The sequence below is a fragment of the Seriola dumerili genome, unplaced genomic scaffold (assembly GCF_002260705.1).
Source record: "Seriola dumerili isolate Sdu_G_001 unplaced genomic scaffold, Sdu_1.0 BDQW01000260.1, whole genome shotgun sequence".
In the NCBI taxonomy this organism is placed as follows: domain Eukaryota; kingdom Metazoa; phylum Chordata; class Actinopteri; order Carangiformes; family Carangidae; genus Seriola; species Seriola dumerili.
The window spans coordinates 572640-593970 of NW_019174515.1; the positions used below are offsets into that span (position 1 = coordinate 572640).

Here is a 21331-nt window from a genome sequence, read left to right on the forward strand (position 1 = left end):
TGCATCACAACTCAACTCAACTCTGTTTCACATATACTACTAAAATGAGACTGAAGCTGAAGTGATATTTGAAAAATTTCCAACATGAGTTGAGTGTGCTTTGTTTGTCTGCTGTCACAACTGGTTGGACTTATAATAATTATAATTATAGTATATGGTATAATTATAAATCACCAGAATAGCATAGCAGTTTATATTTGCAGGGTGATTTGAGTTGTGAAATGATCACTTACTCTGATACAACACACCTGAGTCTAAGCATTGAATAGTGAAGAAAAGTCATGTAATAATCACCATATAACCACAGCTAAAGAGGAATATGAAATACACTAGTCATCTGAATGCCATTAATATTTCATACTATATCATAAGAATGGGATTCACAGCGGAAATTGCCCAATGTGACTGCGATGGAATAAAGTGTTGAAAACCAAAATAGTGAAATGACTGGTGAGGAAGTCACAATATGAACATATCTGAGATGAATCACCTCAACTGTGGAGGCCCCGTGAAAAGCTTTTTTCTGCAGAAGAGCGGACTATTAACAACAAATGAAGAAGTGCAGCAGAAGCACTGGACTGATTTCACTCTAATGTGCTCACTACTGCTTTTCTATATTTACTGTAAATAGACAGATTTAAAATTTCCATCTTATGCAGTTTGATACTGTGCATGAATGCTATACCCGACAGCAACTACTGTGTAACTGTTTGGCCATATTCATCTTTGATGGAATAAAGATCATTATCTAAGTGGGACTTGCCTGGTTGAGCAAAGGTTAAGAAATGTGGTGAGGCGGATTTTTATCAGGAACTTTATCTGCATGCAAATCTGCGCTAAGAGAGACTACGGTCAGAACTAGACGTGGAAGACATTTAACTTGATATGTCACTTGACATAAACTAAACATATTTTCTGGCAAGGTCATCCCACACCATAAACTGAGCGCATCCTGTGCTCTTTTGGAATGACTGATGTTTAACTGAACTGAATTTACGTACGAGACAAACGTAAAGAATGAATGAACAAATATATAAATACATGAATAAAAATACCACTAAAAACACGCATAAGAAGAATACCGAATAAATGGTGTCATTACTCGAATCCGCCACCTGTATTTCCGTAAAAGTCCTATAGTCATGTGGCTTTGCGGTTTTCTTGAAATTCTCCAAATAATAACAGAGTTCAAAAGAAGTGAGAAAGCAAAGGGGCCGTGTGTCAGAGCTCTCAGCTAAGTTTCACTTTCGATTCTGTTTAGGAGAAACTGCCCGGCCACCGCTCAGAGGCGGGGCCAGCAAATAGCTCTATAAATCCTCGAGCAGTGTTTACCAAACTACACACACGCAAGAGTATGATTTGACGGGTGGGAAATACAGCCAGCAGGTCAAAAAGTTACCTCCGAGCTGTCAAATTCAGCCCCCTCCCCCCCAGTGTACCCCGCGCTGCGTCACGGATTACCTGCAGGATATTTACTGGTCTCAGCGCAGAGGTCGCCTTTTGGGATTACAGTGAAACGGATCTTTAAAACGCCGCTGTCGTTAGAACAAAACGGTAAGACAATTCAGTCTGTTGATTCATGCTGTGCAGTTTGGCGTTTCAAGTGAAAAATGGCTGTTGTTTTTCCTGCGCCCTGTGCAGTTGAAAAATAGGTTGTAGGATAAATAGTTGATCTGTTGTGTAATCTGAGTCTGTGAGTGCATGGAGTGTGTTTTTGCACCAAAAATGGATTATGTTAGGTGGTGTCCAGCTGATGCGCGAACAGCAGCTTGGGCTGGATAACAGTGAAACTTAATGAGCCAACACGTGAAAACGGGCTCTATAGTTTATTTATCACAAATATGTTTATATTTTGAATTTCATCCATCTCCTTGACATGTGATTGTGATGCCTGGAAATTAAGATAAAAAAAAAGTACAACCCACATCATCACCTGTTAATCATTACTTTTTGGGGGGGGGGATCACGACTTTTCCTCGAATTTAAAGCATTTCTGATCAACTCCTAGAACAAATGTGAGGTAATTCACATTGAACTACGCAGGGAAAAGATAAATTACCACATCCAATGGATCAGACTCAGTCAAGGCTCCAGAGGTCATATCAGTTTAGTATTAATCATAGAGAAGAATATAGGATTTATAAGTTTGATTACAACCTAATGTTTCAGTCATTATGAAAGATGTCATACGCCTTTGAGGCACAGTAAACTTTATTGTGTGAGTGTGTGTGTCTGCAGACAGTCTACAGTAATTTGGCTGCCGCTGACATCAGCTGAATTCCAGCCAAACCGCAGATTCCAGTCATATCAAACAAAGTACCGCTCAATGGAAACTAGAATGAATTTCTAACCTACACTCACAGACATCCTCTGAATTATACACACACACACATACACACACACACACACATGGAAGTCTTTCTAATTTTAGAGCTACAGGGCCTTACATGGTCCATTTCTGAGACTTGATTCTTAAAGTTGTGTAACTTCCACTTTCATTTTTCAGACCATAAAGAGTTTCTTAACTGTAACTATTTACTTTGTTCAAGCTGCTGTGAAAGTGATGCCACTTGTTTTAATAGTAATAGATGATGGTATTTAAGGTAATAACCGTTCTTCTTCTTTGTCTCTCTCAGGATGACAGTGTGGTGGTTAGAGATGGGAGAGGGTTTGGGGCCTCTCTCCCCTGTAGGATGGTAGCCGACAGCACAGTGGAAGGCAATGACAAGAACTGCTTGTCAAGCTCATCGTCGTCATCATCTTCCTCCTCCTCATCATCATCATCCTCATCATCCTCATCGTTCTCCTCATCTTCTTCCTTGTCTTCATCATCTTCCCTGTCCTCATCATCGTCACTCCACGCAGAGTTGGAGCAGCTTCAGCATCGGGCCGCTCCAGAGCCGATCCCGAGACGAGTGCCTGTCCCCTCTGTGTATCTGACCCACTTCCCCACCTTCTCCTGCAAGGAGGACTGCAGGATCATCACAGACACAGCAGCCAAGCTCGAGCGCAGTGGCTTCTACTGGGGACCACTGGGTGTAGAGGACGCTCACCGCATGCTGCGGGACGCTCCGCTGGGCAGCTTCCTCATCCGCGACAGCCGGCAGAAGGACATTTTCTTCACGCTGTCCTACCACGCCAAGAGCGGGCCGGTCAGCGTGCGCATCGACTACAAGCGGCAAAAGTTCTCACTGGCGGGCAACGAGCGCTCCTTCCCGACGCTCTTCGCCCTGTTGGAGCATTACATCAACTCTCCCAAGAAGAGCCTGAGCATCCCGTACAGGAAATGGGAGCCAACGCTGCAGGAACTGTGCAGGAAGCGCATCATGGAGCTGTGTGGCAGAGGAAGGGTTTCAGAGCTGCCAGTTACCCATGTTGCCCAAGACTTCCTGTTGGAATTCCCTTACAAACTGTGACCAGCTTGCCATGTAAACTTCTGACAGTATTGTTTTTGATTTCAAGAAGGCAGTTTTTACCAAGTAACAGGGAACTGGAGGGGTCAGTAAAGCCGGTCCATCATGTGCTGAAGGTTAAGACTGCATTTCCATTGTTAAATCTCAAATCAGCTCCCTGTTTTGAGCTTAATCTCTGCATAATGTTTCAAGGAGAGGTGGTTTCCAGTTGGACAGGATTCATGCATAAAATTTCAACATACATTACCTCTAGAGACTCAACTCCCACTTGCACATGGACAGAGCACCTTTTGGTTTTGAGGAAGCATGAAAAGTTGGAAAATGCTGCATTAAGAGAAAACTACAGAAAAAATGGCGCTATACCAGAGAGAGAAGACCTGGCGAGGTCGACTGTGACTGTTATACTGGAAAGTATAGGGTCTGCTGGTGCCAATTTGTGGCCACCAGAGGCCCAAAACTATTTAAAAGTGGATTGTGGAATGACAATAAGAGCATCAACAGAGTGGATTTATAAAAATATTATGGCATGGTGGAGGGTACGATTGAAACCATCACAATCGGTGGTTCCAATGGGATTTATTTTTGTAGCAGGTTTGAATACTCTAATGTTCTTGAAAGTTTACATCACACATGAATGTTTGCCAGCACTGATGGCTCAAAAACCACTTGATATCTTTTAGTGAAATTTGAGTACTCTGAAGTCATGCAGTCTGGTGTGAAGTTGTACTGTATTTTGTTCCATTATATTTGAAATAAAATGTATTTAAATGGACCTTTCTGGATTGGTATTAAGTCACTTTTTAACTGTGGTACTGTTCCCCAAATTGTGTCATGGTAGGAATTTAAAGGGGTGGAGTGAGAGGGAGGTACAAACACACACACCTTGTTCACACTAAGTCACAGACAATAGGACAGACAGACAGAGAGACAGACAGGAAGTCTGACTTGGTAGAGTACAGTATCGTCACCACAGTGATTCATCTGTGTAGGGTAAAGTGACAGGTGGGTGGAGTTACTTTGGTTGTAAATGGACTGTTACGCTTAGAAACACACACACTTACCAGAAACAGGGACAGAGGTGACACATAATGAAGCGTGTGATTGTGTCTGTGTAAATGTGTGTGTGTGTAGTACTTTTATCTTAATGAGGACCCAGCACAGATTAAAATTTCCTAAAGAGGAAGTGGGAAATTTTTTGGGTTAGTGGTTAGACAGACATGTTAGATCAAGGTCAGGCTTAGAGTCACACAATTCATTTAATTCTTGATTTATGAATAATAAACTTTATGTCTGTAGAAACTAAAACTAAAACTGGCAGAGTGGAAAAAAGTAATACAAAAAAGCAGGTCAAAGGAATAAAGAATTTTTCAAGAACAAAATGAAACATTTACTGCACATAAAAGCAAATCTATAAAAAGTGAGGCAGCAGATGAAGAAGAGATTTAAAAGCCTGCCATTGTTCATTATACAGTTAATTATCATCTGTAATGTAAAGTGGTGTAGCATTCATTGTTTAGCATAGCCTCTCATCTAAAATGAGGAGTATTCAGTTTCTGTGTTATTAGATGGTTTCCCAGCATCTTGTCAAAAATAACACTAGTGTTAAAGTTTCTTTAATCCTTACAAAAACTGGAGCATAAAAGTAACACTTGTGGTTTTATGAATGTTATGCTTAAGCTACGCCAAGCTTAGCTAAAGTCCAGCGCAGACTAAAGTTAGCTAATGTTATTTCTTGACCAGACACAGTAACTACACTTTCCTTTTTGTACCAATCAAATAAAGGACATTTGTGAGCGTTAGAGTTCTTGGTAGGTGAATTGTGTACAGACAGAGCCAGGCCAGCTGTCTCCCCGTTTCCAGTCTTTATTATAAACTAAGCTAACTGGCTGCTAGCTTCAACCTTATATTTAACTTTAGCACACAGACATGAGAGTGCTATCAATCATTCCATCTAACTCTTGGCAAGTAAGTGAACATGTTAATTTCCTAATTTGTCAAACTGTTCCTTTTCCAGCAAACTTATCCCCACGTTTGTATTAGTAAAAATTAAAATGCTAATAAAAAAGCAAAGATAAAAATTACAACACGTATTATGGAAGGTACAGAAACTGTAAACTAGATGGTGACAGACAAGATTAGCATAGACCCCAACTATCTTTAGAAGGCTTCACAATTTGGTGTAATTTTGCAGTTTCATGACAATTGTGAGAGTATGTGTCACTTTTTCAGATGGTATTTAGTACACTCTATTATTTCTATCTGAGGTTGTAACCTGAACCAGCCTCCAACCCCTTCCTCATACCTAACCAAAACTCCAATGCAAAAACCAAACCTTACCATTAGGCCTTCTGATGTTGTTTGGGGATTTTTTCTTAAAACTCTTTTGGGTCTACACAGATATGCCCACACACACACACACACACACACACACACACACACACACACACACACACACACACACACGCACACACAGAGCTGAGTCATACTGAATATAATACCCTGAGCTTGATTCAAGTAAAGCCTGACTAGTTTGAGGATATAATGATCTCAGCTTGAGGAAGAGGTTGAGCAGGGGTGGAACACACACACAAAGATACACCACAGTGGAACATGAGTCAGTGATATAAACACTATGATTGTAATATCTTCATTTTTATAGGTGTTATCAATCCTTACTTTTTGAAGCTTTACCTAGAAATTGAGTTCTTGTCGGGCTGAATCATACGCTAGTTTCATTCACAGCTTCTCAGTTTTTAGGACATTCCAGACTATTTTGAGAAGTGAAAGGTGAAGTGAGGTCTTTTGTGACTGTGTGTGCTTATCAGCTGATTTCTGTGGAATCCTCCATTTGGAGTTTTCTGTCCTTTAAACACACACACAAACACACAAACACACAAACACACAAACACACAAACACACACACACACTTCTATGTAAGAAATGAATGACTCCTCAAGAGAAAGATAAAAAGTCTCAGGACACAGTGAGAAAGGATGAGATTTGATGTGAAGAGGATGCTGCTTTTGGCATTGTGATCTTGTTTTACTCTTATTCAGTGAATTCAGATGAAATAGGTCCTAACAGCAGTATGTCACTTGATTACTCCTGTGGTGGGGGATATTAGCTTTTCCTCAGACTATTAGCGAATCTGGCAGCCTAACTGGTTGCTGGTGTTGTTAGGGTTCTTGATCAAGACTTTCCTGTGATCAAACACTGGTTCATGAGTTTTTTGTAAACCAATTGTTATTGAGATGTGATGTAGGAGCGTACTTTCCTGAATCCCATAATTAGTCACCTTTTTTTTTTCTTTTTCCAAACTTCTTCATCAGATTTGATTTCCCACCAATTTTTGCCAGAGGGTTTATCAGAATTTACCGTTTTATGATGGCATACTTGCAGGAAATCATGTGGAAATGGTCATCACATAAGAAGAATGGGTTTTGAAACAGACTTGCCACAATGGGTGTGTCTCTTCACCAAACAGCCACAAGACAAAGTATTTTCAAGATATTTATGTAACAACATCACACAATGTTTCTCCTTCAGCAGAGAGCAAGTCAAAGTCCCTTTTTTTTGCAGACAACACAGTGATGTGGGAAAAGCTTATTTCTGGTTTCGGCCAGTTTCTCTAATAGCTACTAGATCATGGCTCAAAGAATTCCCCAACTACCATTTTAAAACTTTCTGACATCAGCGATATCCCACACACTGTAGAACAATTCATTTTTTTTAAGGAATAGTTTGACATTTTGGAAACTATGTTTATGTGCTTTCCTGTAGAGAGTTAGGTTGATACCACTCCAATATCTGTCTGTTAAATATATATAACATATATGCTTATATAACAGGAGGTGTGTGTGTGTGTGTGTGTGTGTGTGTCGTGGGTATTGTAGGTGTGTGTGGGGGGGGGGGGGGGGGCAACTAGCCTAGCTCTGTCAAATGGCAACAAAATCTGCCTACCAGCACCTCTATTTCTTCACCATTATTTTAAATTTTACCTAATTTACAACAACAATTTGGTGTTTTATGGATAGCTGTGTGCTGGACTATTACTTGGTTGCAATCAATAAATTATCCGCTGGCTGCTCGGCAACTGCTCCCAGCCAAGAAAAAAAACCTCTGTACAAGACAAATTAACATCATTGTCAATATTACTAAGCTTTAGAGGAGCTGGTAGGCCTATACAAAGCCAGGAAGCTTAGCCTTGACTCACTCAAGCTAGTCATTTCCCCTGTTTTGGTCTTTGTGCCAAGCTATGCTAAACTTACCCTCACATTTAATGTTTAGGTTACTAATCTTCTTATTTAACTCTGCAAAAAAGTGTAACATTTTTTAATATGTAAGGTCCCGTTAACAAATTCCAGGAGACAATAAAGGTAGCCTGTGGAGCTTTTAGCCAATAGTGGCAGTATGGAGCAAATGTTTTGATCTGTGAGCCTGGTTTTGCTTTGTTTGAATCTCTGCTATCACATGGACCCGGATGCACATGTACATGCACAAGCATTCAAGTGAAGCGATACGCAATGGTTTCATACAGGTGGTGGAGTCTATGCAACAAAAAATGTAACAATGTACCTGCAAATGTAAATAGGAAGATGTCTAGCCAATGTAAACATGGATGTAAACACTGCAGGTTACAAAATACACAAGGAATCTTTATCTCTAAGAAAACCACAGTATATGTTATTAACCTAACATTTAAAACTGTAAATGAGTGCCATTTAGTTTTAAAATCTTCATCAGTGATTGTGACATGCCTTGTGACTGCAGAGAGAAATCTTCAAATCCATCTAAGATCTGTACCGACAAAACTTCAATTTGATGCTGTGACTGTGGTTTGGCACAGAAAAAAAAAAAAAAAACGACACACACACACAATAACTATTTCGGTGTCGTTGCAGTACCAGGAACCCATTCACATGTTTACGCACACACAACCAGACTTCCCTGAAGAGAGGAACCGCGATAAAAGAAACACGTACAGACCACAAGATGACAGAGGGCTCCTGCAGCAGCCACAGGAACACAACACAAAGGTAGAAAGTGTAAAGGCAGCGTCATGATCTTAGCCTTCGGTCTGTCTGACACACACAATTGCAAATTTAGGCCCGAAGCAAAATACGGGCATCATTTTTACACTGCAGAAATGCTTTCAAACTCAGGTTTTCACCTGTTTGTAGAGCTGCAGTGCAGGAAGTAACACATTCTCGTTCACAGAAATCTTTTATGCTGCAGTTTGAAGGTCACCATGTGGGTGTTTGTTCACCTGAGGCATCCTCACTGTAGATCAGGGGTTTATAGCTTTTTCTAACCTGTGATTCTGTTTTCAACTCCAAGCTTTTCTAGGACCATAGAAATTTGAAAGATTATATAGAAATGAGAGCATTTCGAGCCCATTTCTATTTTTAATAAAATTGCATCAAGCACTATCAGCCCTTACAGATCTTCTACGAAATCTTCTGTGTATTCAGTTACCCCTAAAATTGTGTAACTGTGATCATGAAACACAATCAGTGGAAGCCTGCACACACTCACTACTGAAGTAAATAAGGGGTTGTGTGCGCTCCCGGGCCTGGCAGTTCTTTTCTAATATTTCCTGTGGTTTTCTTGCTTAAACACTAAGGAGAACATCTTCTGCTCATACTATGAGAGCGCGATTCTGTGAAGAGAGGAGAAAATAATAAGAAAAAAAATCACGAGAAAAAAAACGCCAAAAAACTCTTCAGTCTGCAAACACAAGAACAAAGCTCATGCAGCAGTCTCACCGTTGTTAAGTAGAATAATTTATTGCAGTTCTTTATTTATTCCTCTGTTTTAGTTCATTAACAATAATTACAGGTTTTAAAAGCCAAAAGCATTTACAGAGCATACAAACATATTACATACACACACACTACAATCAGAGACTTAATAATGGAAGCTTGTGATGGCATGTTTTGGTAGAGGTTGTCATGGTTATTAGGAACACGTCGACATATTGTCTTTCAACATGGCGGCATGCTCCTCTAAACCATCAGTATCAGCTCTACAAATTGTGCCAAGCCCCTTCAGCATGTCAGTGATTATCACTATCATTCTCCTGCTCTTTCCAGCAGCAAGATGGGAATACTAAGAGACTGACTCAAAAAAAGAGTATTGCTCTGAATTTTTCATTTATAAACTTGTTGATGACTGTACAGTTAAAAAAAAAGAATGACCGAGCATTAAGACTTCAGCTATATGACGATGGCACAGAAAAGAAGAGAGTAAGCAAAGGAGAAAGGAAAAGCAGCAAGAATAAAAGCAGTAAAAAATAAAGATTAGGACACAGGGAGAAAATACGTTTGTGTGTGCTTTGTTCCTAAGTGTTACAAACCAAGTCAAGGTTAAAATACACTGATCTCATTTTCCCAAACTGATCAAACAACACAGCTGTTTGGAGAGATAACTCGTTTGTTACATTCATCTCTCCCCTCATTGGTAAGCTCTTAAGATTATTGCAGCCGTAAAAACTTTATTCAGCTGTTTAAAGGAGGCGGGAGAGGAGGGGGTTTGCCTCCGGAGGCGGACCTCAGGGCAGCATCTGGTTTCCAAAAACCCTAAATTAATCCTAATGTTGGTTTTTCCAAGAGTGTTGTTGTTGTTTTATATGGATTATGACTTCAATAATTCCAGGTTTTACTAATAGCCCACTTTGGGATAAAATATGATCCAAACTTCTTGTGTTGAGGTTATTTGGGGGGGTATTAACCACATTATCCTCCTATTTTTCTTTCCTGGAGATACTTTGTGGGTCACCAGCAGCTGGATGGAAAAAAAACAATAACTTGTTTTGACAAGTGACAATTTATCAAATTTCAGAGTGGACGCTCCTAACAGTCACTGTGGTGTTGAAAGCATTTATCTTCTTAAACCCATCCCCAGGTATATAGAGAATAAAACTGAGCTCAGGTCAGCACCTGAGGGGCAACTAGCAGATACATTCAGCCCAGTGTTGTTGTGGTGATGTGCAGACTCCAAGACACGCATGTTATTTCAAATGGTTTCTCATGACTCTTTAAAGTTGATAAGTCTAACATCACAGATGGCTATTACACTGTATCACCACTCATCACTATGAGGCCTTCAGAGTTTCATTTAACCAAGCAAATTATCTTTTTTACCTATTTTTCTAAATATATCAAACAATCTGAAATACCTTCATTCTCAAACCAGTAAAACAGCGTGTTATATTTGAGTACAGCAATGTTGACACAGGCTGAATTGCTAAAATGAATGAATGAACGGATCAATGCATGGACTGACTCAAGATAAACTTACTACTACTCAGTGAATGCTCTGCTTTATGCATCACTACTGTACCACTTACTTAGCAGCCTCTGCTCCATTAAGATCTTTCAGACCATTTATTCTGCCAGTCAGGCAGCTGAAAGGTGAATTACTTCTGTGAATGAACGCATATTATCTAATCCACACACAAGTTATTGCATAATGTTTGGGATTTTTGAAACCAGGGACTGATCTGTAATGGAAGCTGAAGTAAAAGCAAAAAGTTAATTGATTTCTGTTGCATATCTGAAAACTTTCCTAAACTGTCATTCCAGCTGCGCGCTGGTTGTGATCAAGATTAAAAGGCAGCTTTCACACACCTCATGTTGCATTCCCACATGAAATCCTCCAAATGTTTACCAGCAGGGTACAAGATGACCACAAAAAACTAGGTTATCATTAAATGAATGTTTACAGTTTGACACCTGCTCCCTCCTGGCTCAAGATGTTGCAGGTGATTTAATACATATTCTATAATTGACACCAATTAGTAAATGGGAAATGAATGGATCATTACTTTACATGTGGAGGAATGAAAACTAAACCAAATGCAGAACATACACACCCACCCAGTGGCAGTTATAGGTGGCAGTAACTGCTAATGGGTCTGACATGCAGTGGTTAAAAGGCTAGTGCAGCTGACTCGGTGTGTACTGTATGTACAGTGTGTGTGTGTGTGTGTTAGCATAGTAGCGACCACCACCGCAAAACATTAGCTGTGAACTGTTATGTGAACATAAGACACAAAAATAGGACAGGTCTTTAGGACAGAGTGAATAAACAGCTCAGAAGTCACAGCTCACAACAGATGGGTGGTGTATGTGTGTGTGTAGGTGTGCGTGTGTGAGCTGAAAAACAATCGATCAGAATGAGTAAAAAACATTGCTGGTTGTGCGCATTGACACACACGTGCTAAAAACACTTGCATACACATGACCAGACACACTCGAGTGCACAAAAACCCAAATGTGCTTTGAGCCTTCCTTGAGTTCGACCAGTGTCTGTCTGTCTCGTCCTCTCGTCCTCTCTGTACGTGAGAAGAGTCTTTCTTCATGTGCAAACACAAATATTGAGATGCCTCCAAAAGCCTCTTGGACTATCCACATCACACACTAACCTACAGGTTGCAACATGAAAATATACTGCAGCCAAGCTGGATAGTTTAACTATCACTCTTCACTGTCCTCTGTGTGTGTTAAAGACTAATTTAAGTGCATGAACATGAATGTGTGTGTGTGTGTGTGCGTGTTGCTTAATCCAGTTCAGGCGAGTCAGGTGTTTCAGTGTGTGTTTCTGCGTCTTCTGTATTCTCTACAGAGTCGTCTCTTTCTTGCAGCTCTGCAGCAGAGAGCAGGTCTCTATCCACCTGTAGAGGTGTGTCCTCACCTTCTGGCTCGTCTCCTCCCTCTGCTTCCTCCAGGGCCTCGTCAGTGGGTGTGATCAACTCCGTCGTGGTGGTTTCCTCTTTTACTGTCACATCCGTCTCCGTCTCATCCATCGGCGACCCCTCCTCCTCTTGCAGCTCCTCCTCTTCTCTTTGCTCTGCTTTGCTATCCCCCTCTTTCTCTTCCTCATCTTCCTCTGCGATTGAGGCGTCTGGTCTCTGGAGGGGGCGCGTGGTGGGAATGTGGCTGGCGCATGGGTGCAGGTGTGGTGAGTCAGCAGGAGGTAGCAGTGTGAGAGACTCCACGGTAAGGGTGTCGGCGTTGTTGTCCGTGAGGAGGGAGATGGTGGGCTGGGAGGCAGGGGTGAGGCTCGGGGCCAGTGCCGGAGCTGGGACTGGGGTCGAAGGAGTAGAGGAGACCAGCGTTACTTCTCCACCTCCTCCTTCCCCTTCTCCACCCGAGGAAGAGGGCGGGGTGTGCTCCAAAAATGTACCATCATCTAGTGGAGAGGAGAGGACAAAATGAGGGATGCTCATACACAGAGAACATCTAAAAAGGGATAAAGTATGGTTTCCTATTAAATTTGCTGTGAGGAAAAACTGATTAAATGTGGCCAATTATCTAATACTACTGGAAAAAAAAAGTGAAACAAGTAAAAAAATATATATATTCTTCAATATTCCAGGGCAGGGAAATCCCACAATATTCCCAAAATTCAGCAGAGAATTTCATGTCAGGAAAGGTTTATGTAGTTACTACAAGAATCTTTGAAGGTAAAAGGCTCCATAGACGTGTTTAGACAGGCACATGCAGACAAATGAGTAACACAGTGCTTTGTATTCACGACATACCTCCTTCTGCTTTCATTGATTATAATGTAAAGAATAAACAGTTTCCTTCTAACAAGGCTCAGCTCGTTTCAAATGTGTCATCGGTGCCGAAAAGAAGAAGAAAAGAGGAGGCAGAGGATGAACACAGTACACGAGAATGAGACATAAGTAGAAGCAGTACTAACCATCTAACAGTGCAGGGAGAACTACAACATAAACTATGCAATACTATTTAAACTACTATGTAATCATACTTACATTGTAAGATTGAAAGGGTGCAGTATGAAAGATGAAAGATGTACAAAAAGTGTTTCAAAACAATCATTACAACAAAACCCTGTCCTGTTTTCTGGAGGTCTGTAACACAGCACACTCACGCAGTTTAATGCATTTTGATGCTAATGAGGTATAAACTGAAGGAAGTGCATAAAACAATCCAGACCATTTTACTCATGTGACCGACAAGATTTGAAAAGATGCGACTCTCCTCTATGTGGAAATAAATATAAACAAGATTAAATTACATTAAATGTGTGTGATGAGCAGTTATTGATGGTGGAGTACACGCTGCAGTTATGAAACCATTCAGATATGAGCAATTGTGTGAAACGCTCACTGTCTGTACACATATACACAGGACTGAAAAACAGAGACACAACATTTCTATTGATTGATGTACAGGATTCAATCATATATTTGTGTAATTATGTAAAAAAAGACAAAGACATGGTTTAACACCTGAAACTACAGGAAACCCATTACATTTTTATCAAAACAATCAGATCCAGTACTCAACCTTCCTAAATTCTCATTCCTCTTGGGGTAGCTTATACCTACTCAGGTAACTGACTGCTCCAAACAAAGCTTGCTGTCCATACATCCCATACAATGTATAGCAAGATCTATAGAGACATGGTGTTCCTCTAGAGCCTGTTTAACAGGTCCGAGGGGTTCAATGACACCAAGAAACAACACACCTAGACCCCTATAAGACCCAGTCATGGAAGGAGCACAGGGTACATACTACATGTGCCCTGGGCTACTTCTTACATACTCATCTGACACCACTGCAAGACACTGTGGTTTTTGTGGTGTGTGTATATATGTAGTTGTACCCTGGTAGCACCCAATCCTCATAATCCACATAAGCAGGTAGGTGTGTATGGTACAGTGCAGACATCACACCGGTGATGGAAATATTGGTAGTCTGTTTATGCCCTTGACATTTTACTTTCCCCAGATTACTGATTTACATTACAATCCAGAATCTGTGTATTATGAACCAAATGTGCTCCGTTGTTTCTGTATGTAGGTAGATGTAGTGTGTGTGCGTGTGTGTGCTACCTGTGGGGCTCTGAGCTGATATAGTGCTTGCAGTAACAGAGTCACACCTTCCTGTGCTTCCACTCCCGCTGGAGGGAGGCGAGGGGGAGGAGAGGGGTGAGGGACTGTGCTGCGACACACAGTGAGCCACCGCAAAACCTGGGGACGGCGCACACGTACATAAACACACACACGCACACTTAATTAAAACTATGCTTTAATTTATTGCTGAATTAACCTAATTAAACCACTTTACTTAATCTACTAAAACCTATAACCTCATGTTACTGTAATTTACCCAAAACAAGCAGAAAAGGTGTAGTTACCATAGAAACTGGCCCATTAGGTGGAAACAAGCGAAAACTTTTTAAGCTGAAATTAAATTTCAATAAATATTGACTCAATAAAATCTCAATAGCATTTTTACATTGCTGAAGCCTGGATATCAAAGTAATCTCTGGGGGAACAGTTTCTTTGCCGAGACGAACAAGGAGCTCTGTGCAAGAACTGCAGCAGGTAATACAAACCAGTGACAGACAGGGCAACAGAATGTTCACCTAATGTGTGTCTATAACAAAATTTTATTCAACATAAAAGGAATTATACATAAAAAAAAAAATAAAAGCAGGGGTCAGCAGAGTTTTCTGCCGTGTCCTCAGGAGCTGTGTTTCTTCACAAAACCTCTAATCTAATTATCCTGGTAGAAACATGACTGACTTACTGTTACACTTCTACTCTAGAGATCAAATCACAAACCCATTTCCACCACTCAGACTCTATCACAAGTTGGTTTGAAGATAAGAACAACTTTTTCAAAAAGTTTCCTCTAAGACTCAAAAAGAAAAGTCTTAATACAGTTACAAGTACTTCATGTTCTATAACTGATTACTATAATATGTCTCATAAAGTGTCCAGTGTGTGTAAACTAGGGCTCTGACTTTACTGCCACTGTGTTACGATATTCATATCAGGAGGGTAGGTGTTTCTGTAATGACAACTATGTCTAGATTTAAAGACAAGAAAAAAGTATAAAAGAGATGAGCTTGTAGATCTCTGAAGGAGTAGGTAGACTAAAGCAGCGTGAACAGGCAGTGGACTCTGATGAACTGTATGTTACCTGGTACTTTATCCACCGAGGCAAAGACTGATCTATTTGCCGTGGGGTCGTTGGGGGCCCGTCTTGACTGCTCGTAGAATCTGAAAGGCAGGCCGCTGGGTGAAGCATGGGCTGTCTGACCAAAACCCAAAACCTCTGTCGCACTGGGCTGCACTGGCAGGTCCAACAAAGCTGCATACACATGAAGCACAGGGATATGAATAGCGCAATCGGCAGTGGATTTAGCTTTGGGATTGAAATCAAAATTACAGAGAGTGGTGTCTGCCTTATGTTCAGACTTTAGAGGAGCATGTCAAACTGGGTATTTTGTTTTTACTATGACTGGATGCAGTGGAACTAAGAAATGTTAAGTGACCGTGCTGCCTATGACTCCGAAAAAGGGTTTGTGACTGCAGTGTCTATTTTTGCAGTATTCACATCCTCGTCCACTTTGCTGCATTGGCAAGATTCCACATATCTGTCTAACTGTCTAATTCTAAAGAAACAGACCAATGGGAGGGGAAGTACAAATGACTGGTGGGTAAATTTGTCAGAATCTACATTATGAATCTACATTATCTGGCCAGTGGACAATGACATATGCATGGGTTTATATTATATATATTTACAACAGATTTTAAACATACAGATTTACTATTGGCTAATACTTTTTAAAAGCACAGAGTAGAACAGTAAGAAAGAAAAAAAAAAAAACCATTAAGCTCCCCACCATTAATTATGGTTAAAGATAGCGTCCTGACAACATTTCTGTCAATTATCAAAGATGACATAAGTGCAAAAACAAAGTCAATTTTTTAAAACTTAAAGAAAATGAATGACAAGAGGAGAAAAACCGCCTGATTCAAGGAAATACTGAACACAGATACTATTTAACTGTTCATAAAGACATTAGCTTTCACATCTGTTTCACTTTAACTGAAATTAGTAAAGTAACTAATAATTGAAACAGATTTTGATTTAGCTTTTTTACATAAGTGGATGTTTTCCTTTGGCTGACTTGCTACAGATTTGCTAGAAGTCATGTTAGCTGTTGATTGATTTGACTTTTCATTGTTATATTTCAGTATTGTGTCTATTATATATCCACTCACTTACTTTCTGTTTAACATCTCATGTGATTTCTGCCGATAACTACTCTACTGTATAGTTTCAAAGTAGCTTCTGAAACACATAGACTGAGAAAAGTCGTGTGTAAAGACAAACGGTCATGCTGAGCGTTTGAGCGAGCACAGGCTTAAAAGGCTTCCTATTTACTTACCGGCGATCCTCTGCATCTTCATGCGCCGGGCCTGGATGCGACCTTTGGCCAGCCTCTGCTTGGCGATGATGCAGCGGATGTGGTCAGCGAAGATGAAGTTGGCCTGCAGGATGGGCAGAGGCTTGGCGTGGGGGTTGGAGCTGGGCTTATGGATGACGATGTTCAACGCTCTGCTGTCATCCTCAACGCCAGACACTTGCATGTCCTGTTGAGATGGAAAAAGGTACAGAAAATTGAGAGAAAAAGAGAGAGAGGGAAATTAGAGGGGAAGAAAATACGAGAAAAATGGAATGAAAGACACAAATGCATGGAAAGTGAGTTGAGAGACAGATAAATGGGACATAAGTTATGACCATAGTTACATTCAAAAACTTAGACCCAATAAAAGAAGTTAACATGACATTCATAAAGAAAGAAGGAAACCTTATTTCATGTAATAGATTTAAAATATACCAGAAACACATTGTAATACTTTCACAATATCAGTTTCACAAGGAACATATTGTATATTCTGCAATTCAGATTTCATAACTTCTTCACAATATCCTTTGAACTTATCTGATGTCATATTGGCATTGCAGAATACACTGTGACCTTTACACGGCAGGACTAAACATGCTTATCTAAAGGACGTAATGAGGAAGAGGAGGAGAGAAACAGAGAGGACAAATTGGTGGGATGATGAGGCAGAAAACAAGTTAAATTTTTTTGAATTAAAAAAAGGCAGCTATAAATAAATGATATATTGAATGAGGAATGGCAGAGAAGAAATTAAGAGATAAACCAAAGATCACAATAAAAAGGATGAACAAACACAAGCACACACAAACATGGACACACCACTTTTCTCTTACTTGCAAAAGCCCGGCAAACTTGACGACACCCCATCCAAGGCGTTTGGTTTCTGGTTCGACCAGACTCATCTGGTACACATCTACAGCGAGAAACCTCTGGGCCTGGCCACCATCTTTACTGACCACCATACAGGCTATTAGGTCACTGTTATCTGAAAAAGATGATGAACATGAAACAAAACGTGCTGCTATGCGATTCAGGTCAAGGTATGGCCATATGGGCACCTCAAGTCTCGAACAATCCACAAATTTCCTCATTTCTTGAACTGTCATTTTCCAAACAAAAATACTGACATTATTCTCCGGGTCAAGCTTCTCCAATGAGGGAGTCCCTGCTTTTCTCTTTGTCATTTATCATTGTTAACAGAACAGTTTTGGGCCCTGGAGTTTTGGTTAAACAAAACAACATTCAAAGCCATCACCTTGAGCACTTGGAAGTTAAGTTGGGCAATTTTTCAATACTTTTTGATGTTTGAAAGTCTGAACAATGGTTGCAGAGATAAATATGGGGTGGCTGAGAAGACAAGCAAAATATATAATTAAATATAAAATACATAATGCACATAGACATGGAATGACCACCAACTTCTTGCCTTACAACAGCATGTGAAAGTCCCCTATTAAGACACTGAAGTTTTCACTTCATACAGTCTACTTAGAAATGTTACAAATGAAACTTGAACAATACAATGATCCATCTTCTTTAGAAATACTTCAGTGTAAAATAGAAATGTCCAGTATGGCCAAAAAAAAAACAAAAAACAAGACATGATTAAAACCTTGTATATGACTGGACTGTGTCACAGGCTATTTGCATTCTGCCTAGCGTCAGTTTCATTTATTTTATGAAATAGTGACTGAAACTTGGTCAATTAAGACACGTACTACATTTTCAAGCTGCTGCTCTGCTGCTAAAATCCTGATGTTACAACGACAATGTCATTACAACAACATAACACTATACATATATATATACACACATACATATATATATATATATACATATATACAGCAGACAAACACAAACACACAGTGAGTGAGAACAGACAGACTGCTAGACAAACTTAAAAGGACAGTGAAGACTCTTTTCTCCCACATGTCTAGGAGCATGATGAAGAAATGACAGGCCCACATCTCAGCATTTTCACTTTAGTTTACCACAAAACCTACTGCGAAGTAAACTTGAAATATGGAACTGATCATGACCTGATTTGACATCATCGGTTTTGGTTTAAATATCACCCACCCTGACTGGTTAAAATGTAAAGCAGTAACACCACACTAATGTGCAGCTCTTGTACAGTCTCACACATGTCCCTTCCTCTTTAAAATATTCCTCTTCTTTGGTTTCTTGATTTCTGTTCTAGTATCCTAACCAATCAAGTTTTAAACCAGTTATTCATGTGAAACTGGCTGGACCTGTGTACTGGTGTACACTATACTTTTTTGTTGGTTTAACTAGTCCTGGGGGAACACTATTCTTACTCTACTTTCACTATTTTCTGTGTTCTTCCTAAGTGTCAGACAGCTATTGATGCACAGGTGGCGGCTCTTGGTGTAAATTATACATGTGGTTTTCTTTTTACATGACTTTCTTTTTAACCAATATTAAAAGATCAATGGGGGTTACCAGGAACTTTGACATTACACAGTGAAATAGTGAACAGCGAAAAGTACCTACAGCTGGAAAGGTAGTCCCCGGTTCTGTGGTAGCAAAGGGACTCCAACAGCTAAATGGTCAAAGAAATTAGGGGAAATCTTACAGATTGAATCCTAAGACCAGCTGGGAAAAAACCCTTCCACCCCCAACTTCTACTTAACTTCTGACTACAGAACGCCAAGGTGGGTCAACTTGCCTGGTCCAAATGTGAGGCAATTAATAGACAACAAGTTGACTCTATCCAGCAGCTCTTTTGGGATCACTCAAGCAGGGACAGTTTCAACCACTGGATTTATTTTCAGACAGACACATTGCAGGGAAGCACCTTTCTATGAAAGATTGGTTTCAGGGTGTAGAATATATTTCTAAGTATTAGTCAGGTTTTTAGATTCTCTCCCATCCCCAGAGGAAAGATGTTGAGAAAAAAGCATTTATGTTTAACTTAAGTTAACTTATGTTAAACACTATTTCAGTATTGTAAGCATACTGCTGTGTCATGTCATCAGGACAGTTTTTTTCCCCATCTTTTATCATTAAACATCATTCAGCAAATACATTGTGAATGTTGTTTGTATTGCACAAGTTCTTAGGAGTTCTTCAAAAAATGGTTCTTCAGTTTTTCTAAGTAGCTGACTAAAGTAGTACACCCCCTATCCTCCTTTTTCATCTGTAACCAAGCAAGATATGACTTTTCAGTAACAAGCACCAGACAACAGGGCAGTGAGCAGCTGTCAGCCTAGAGCATGTGTATGCGCTTAGCACTCCCTGTCCATGAAAGCATTCTCTCCAGCTATCAAGTGTCCCTTATTAACCTGCCAGGTTGCACACGCCTTACTGAAGGTAGACAATGGAGGGACTGTATTCACTGGTGTGAGAAAAAAACAAGACTTAGTCAAAACCTAGTTAAGGCTGGACTGCAGCTATTTCCATGCGGCCTAGTGTCAGCCGGTTTCAGCCCTTTATGTGTTTGCTACTCTCTGTGCTGACATATACAGTATTATCACACAGCCAAATTCCCAATAAAGCTGTTCTGATTTTAATGTTTTTCTGCTTCTGTTGCCAGACAACGGAACAAATATGAAATACTGACTGAAAGTGAATGGGCAATAAAGGCAACTTTCCTCTAAAGAGAGTAGCTAAGGTTTGTTCAAAAAGTTGAAAGAGCAACGAACCGTGGTGAAACAACACTCAGCCAGCCAACCAATGGAGTAACGTTATTGGTCGGTCAGTCAGTCAGCAACATTTGTGTTTATAGTGCTCCTTTGAGCAATTCATCCTCAAGAGATAACTAGCTACACCTGGGCATGTTCAATAGAAATTTGTAATATCAAGTTCATCAACAGTGACTTTTTGAACAACTATAATAGTTTGTCCATTTCACCTACTTACAATTAAAAGCAACTCAAAAAAGGAGGTGCAAGGAGGTGCTAATATATTTGATAGCCACTGTAAAATGAGAATAAATCAGTACTCAAACAATAAACTCCAATGTTGAACTCAGCAAACAGCAAAATGCAGACTTCCCATGTTAAACAGTAACATTGTGAATTTGTGTCTCTGCTCCTTCGGGTCACATGTATGCAACCAAGAGTAGGTAGCCTTGCTCAATCACACTTTCACAATTGAGGCAAATTTCCTGCTGAATGCAACATGACCTTCCAGTTGAGAGACCATCTCTGCAACCACAAATTTACTACTCCGCTGACACAATGTACAGTTACAGACTGCTGCTTTGCTTAGCACATGCTTTGTAATTCAACAACTTTACTACAGAGGATGTGGTGAAATGGAGGCAATGAAAGCCTAATGGTCAGAAAAAGGAGTTCGTGGGTGGAAGATGGTAGATTTAAATCCCCCAACCAATGAGGAAAAACCCTCCCTCTCCCCATTATTACTCTGTAATAGTGTGTTCTTAGTCAACCACCTTGGTTAAATGAAAGTGACAGTGATTTGGTTAAAAAAGAAAAAAGAACAGAGGAGTAAAGCCAACAAAAAAAGAGCCTTAGTTAAATGAAATACAGATAGTCATAATTACGAAATGGTTTATTTAAAATGACCTTTTGAAGTGGTCTAAAATTACTGGAAGCCCTGTCACACCTCATATGACAGCTCTTTAAGACTATCATTACCTACATCGGCCACTGACTCTTTCGACTGGCATTTGGAATCATGAAAACAGTCAC

At 40.1% G+C, this 21331-nt stretch overlaps 2 protein-coding genes across 2 annotated transcripts in view; one reads left to right on the forward strand and one right to left on the reverse strand.

Annotated features, from left to right (window-relative positions):
- The first annotated feature begins 1342 nt into the window (after positions 1-1342).
- On the forward strand, positions 1343-3500 carry socs1 (suppressor of cytokine signaling 1). Its single transcript, XM_022756920.1, has 2 exons — positions 1343-1554; positions 2637-3500. The coding sequence occupies exon 2, from the start codon at positions 2694-2696 to the stop codon at positions 3414-3416; it is 723 nt and encodes a 240-aa protein (XP_022612641.1). The 5' UTR covers positions 1343-1554; positions 2637-2693; the 3' UTR covers positions 3417-3500.
- A 5683-nt stretch (positions 3501-9183) lies between these two features.
- The window catches only part of clec16a (C-type lectin domain containing 16A), a 40565-nt gene continuing 28417 nt past the window's right edge, over positions 9184-21331 (reverse strand). The window contains exons 20-24 of the mRNA XM_022756919.1: positions 17489-17640; positions 16635-16839; positions 15377-15547; positions 14281-14418; positions 9184-12605 (exon numbers count right to left, since the gene is read on the reverse strand). Coding sequence (XP_022612640.1) covers positions 11974-12605; positions 14281-14418; positions 15377-15547; positions 16635-16839; positions 17489-17640 — 1298 coding nt within the window. The 3' untranslated portion in view covers positions 9184-11973. The remainder of the gene's footprint in view (positions 12606-14280; positions 14419-15376; positions 15548-16634; positions 16840-17488; positions 17641-21331) is intronic.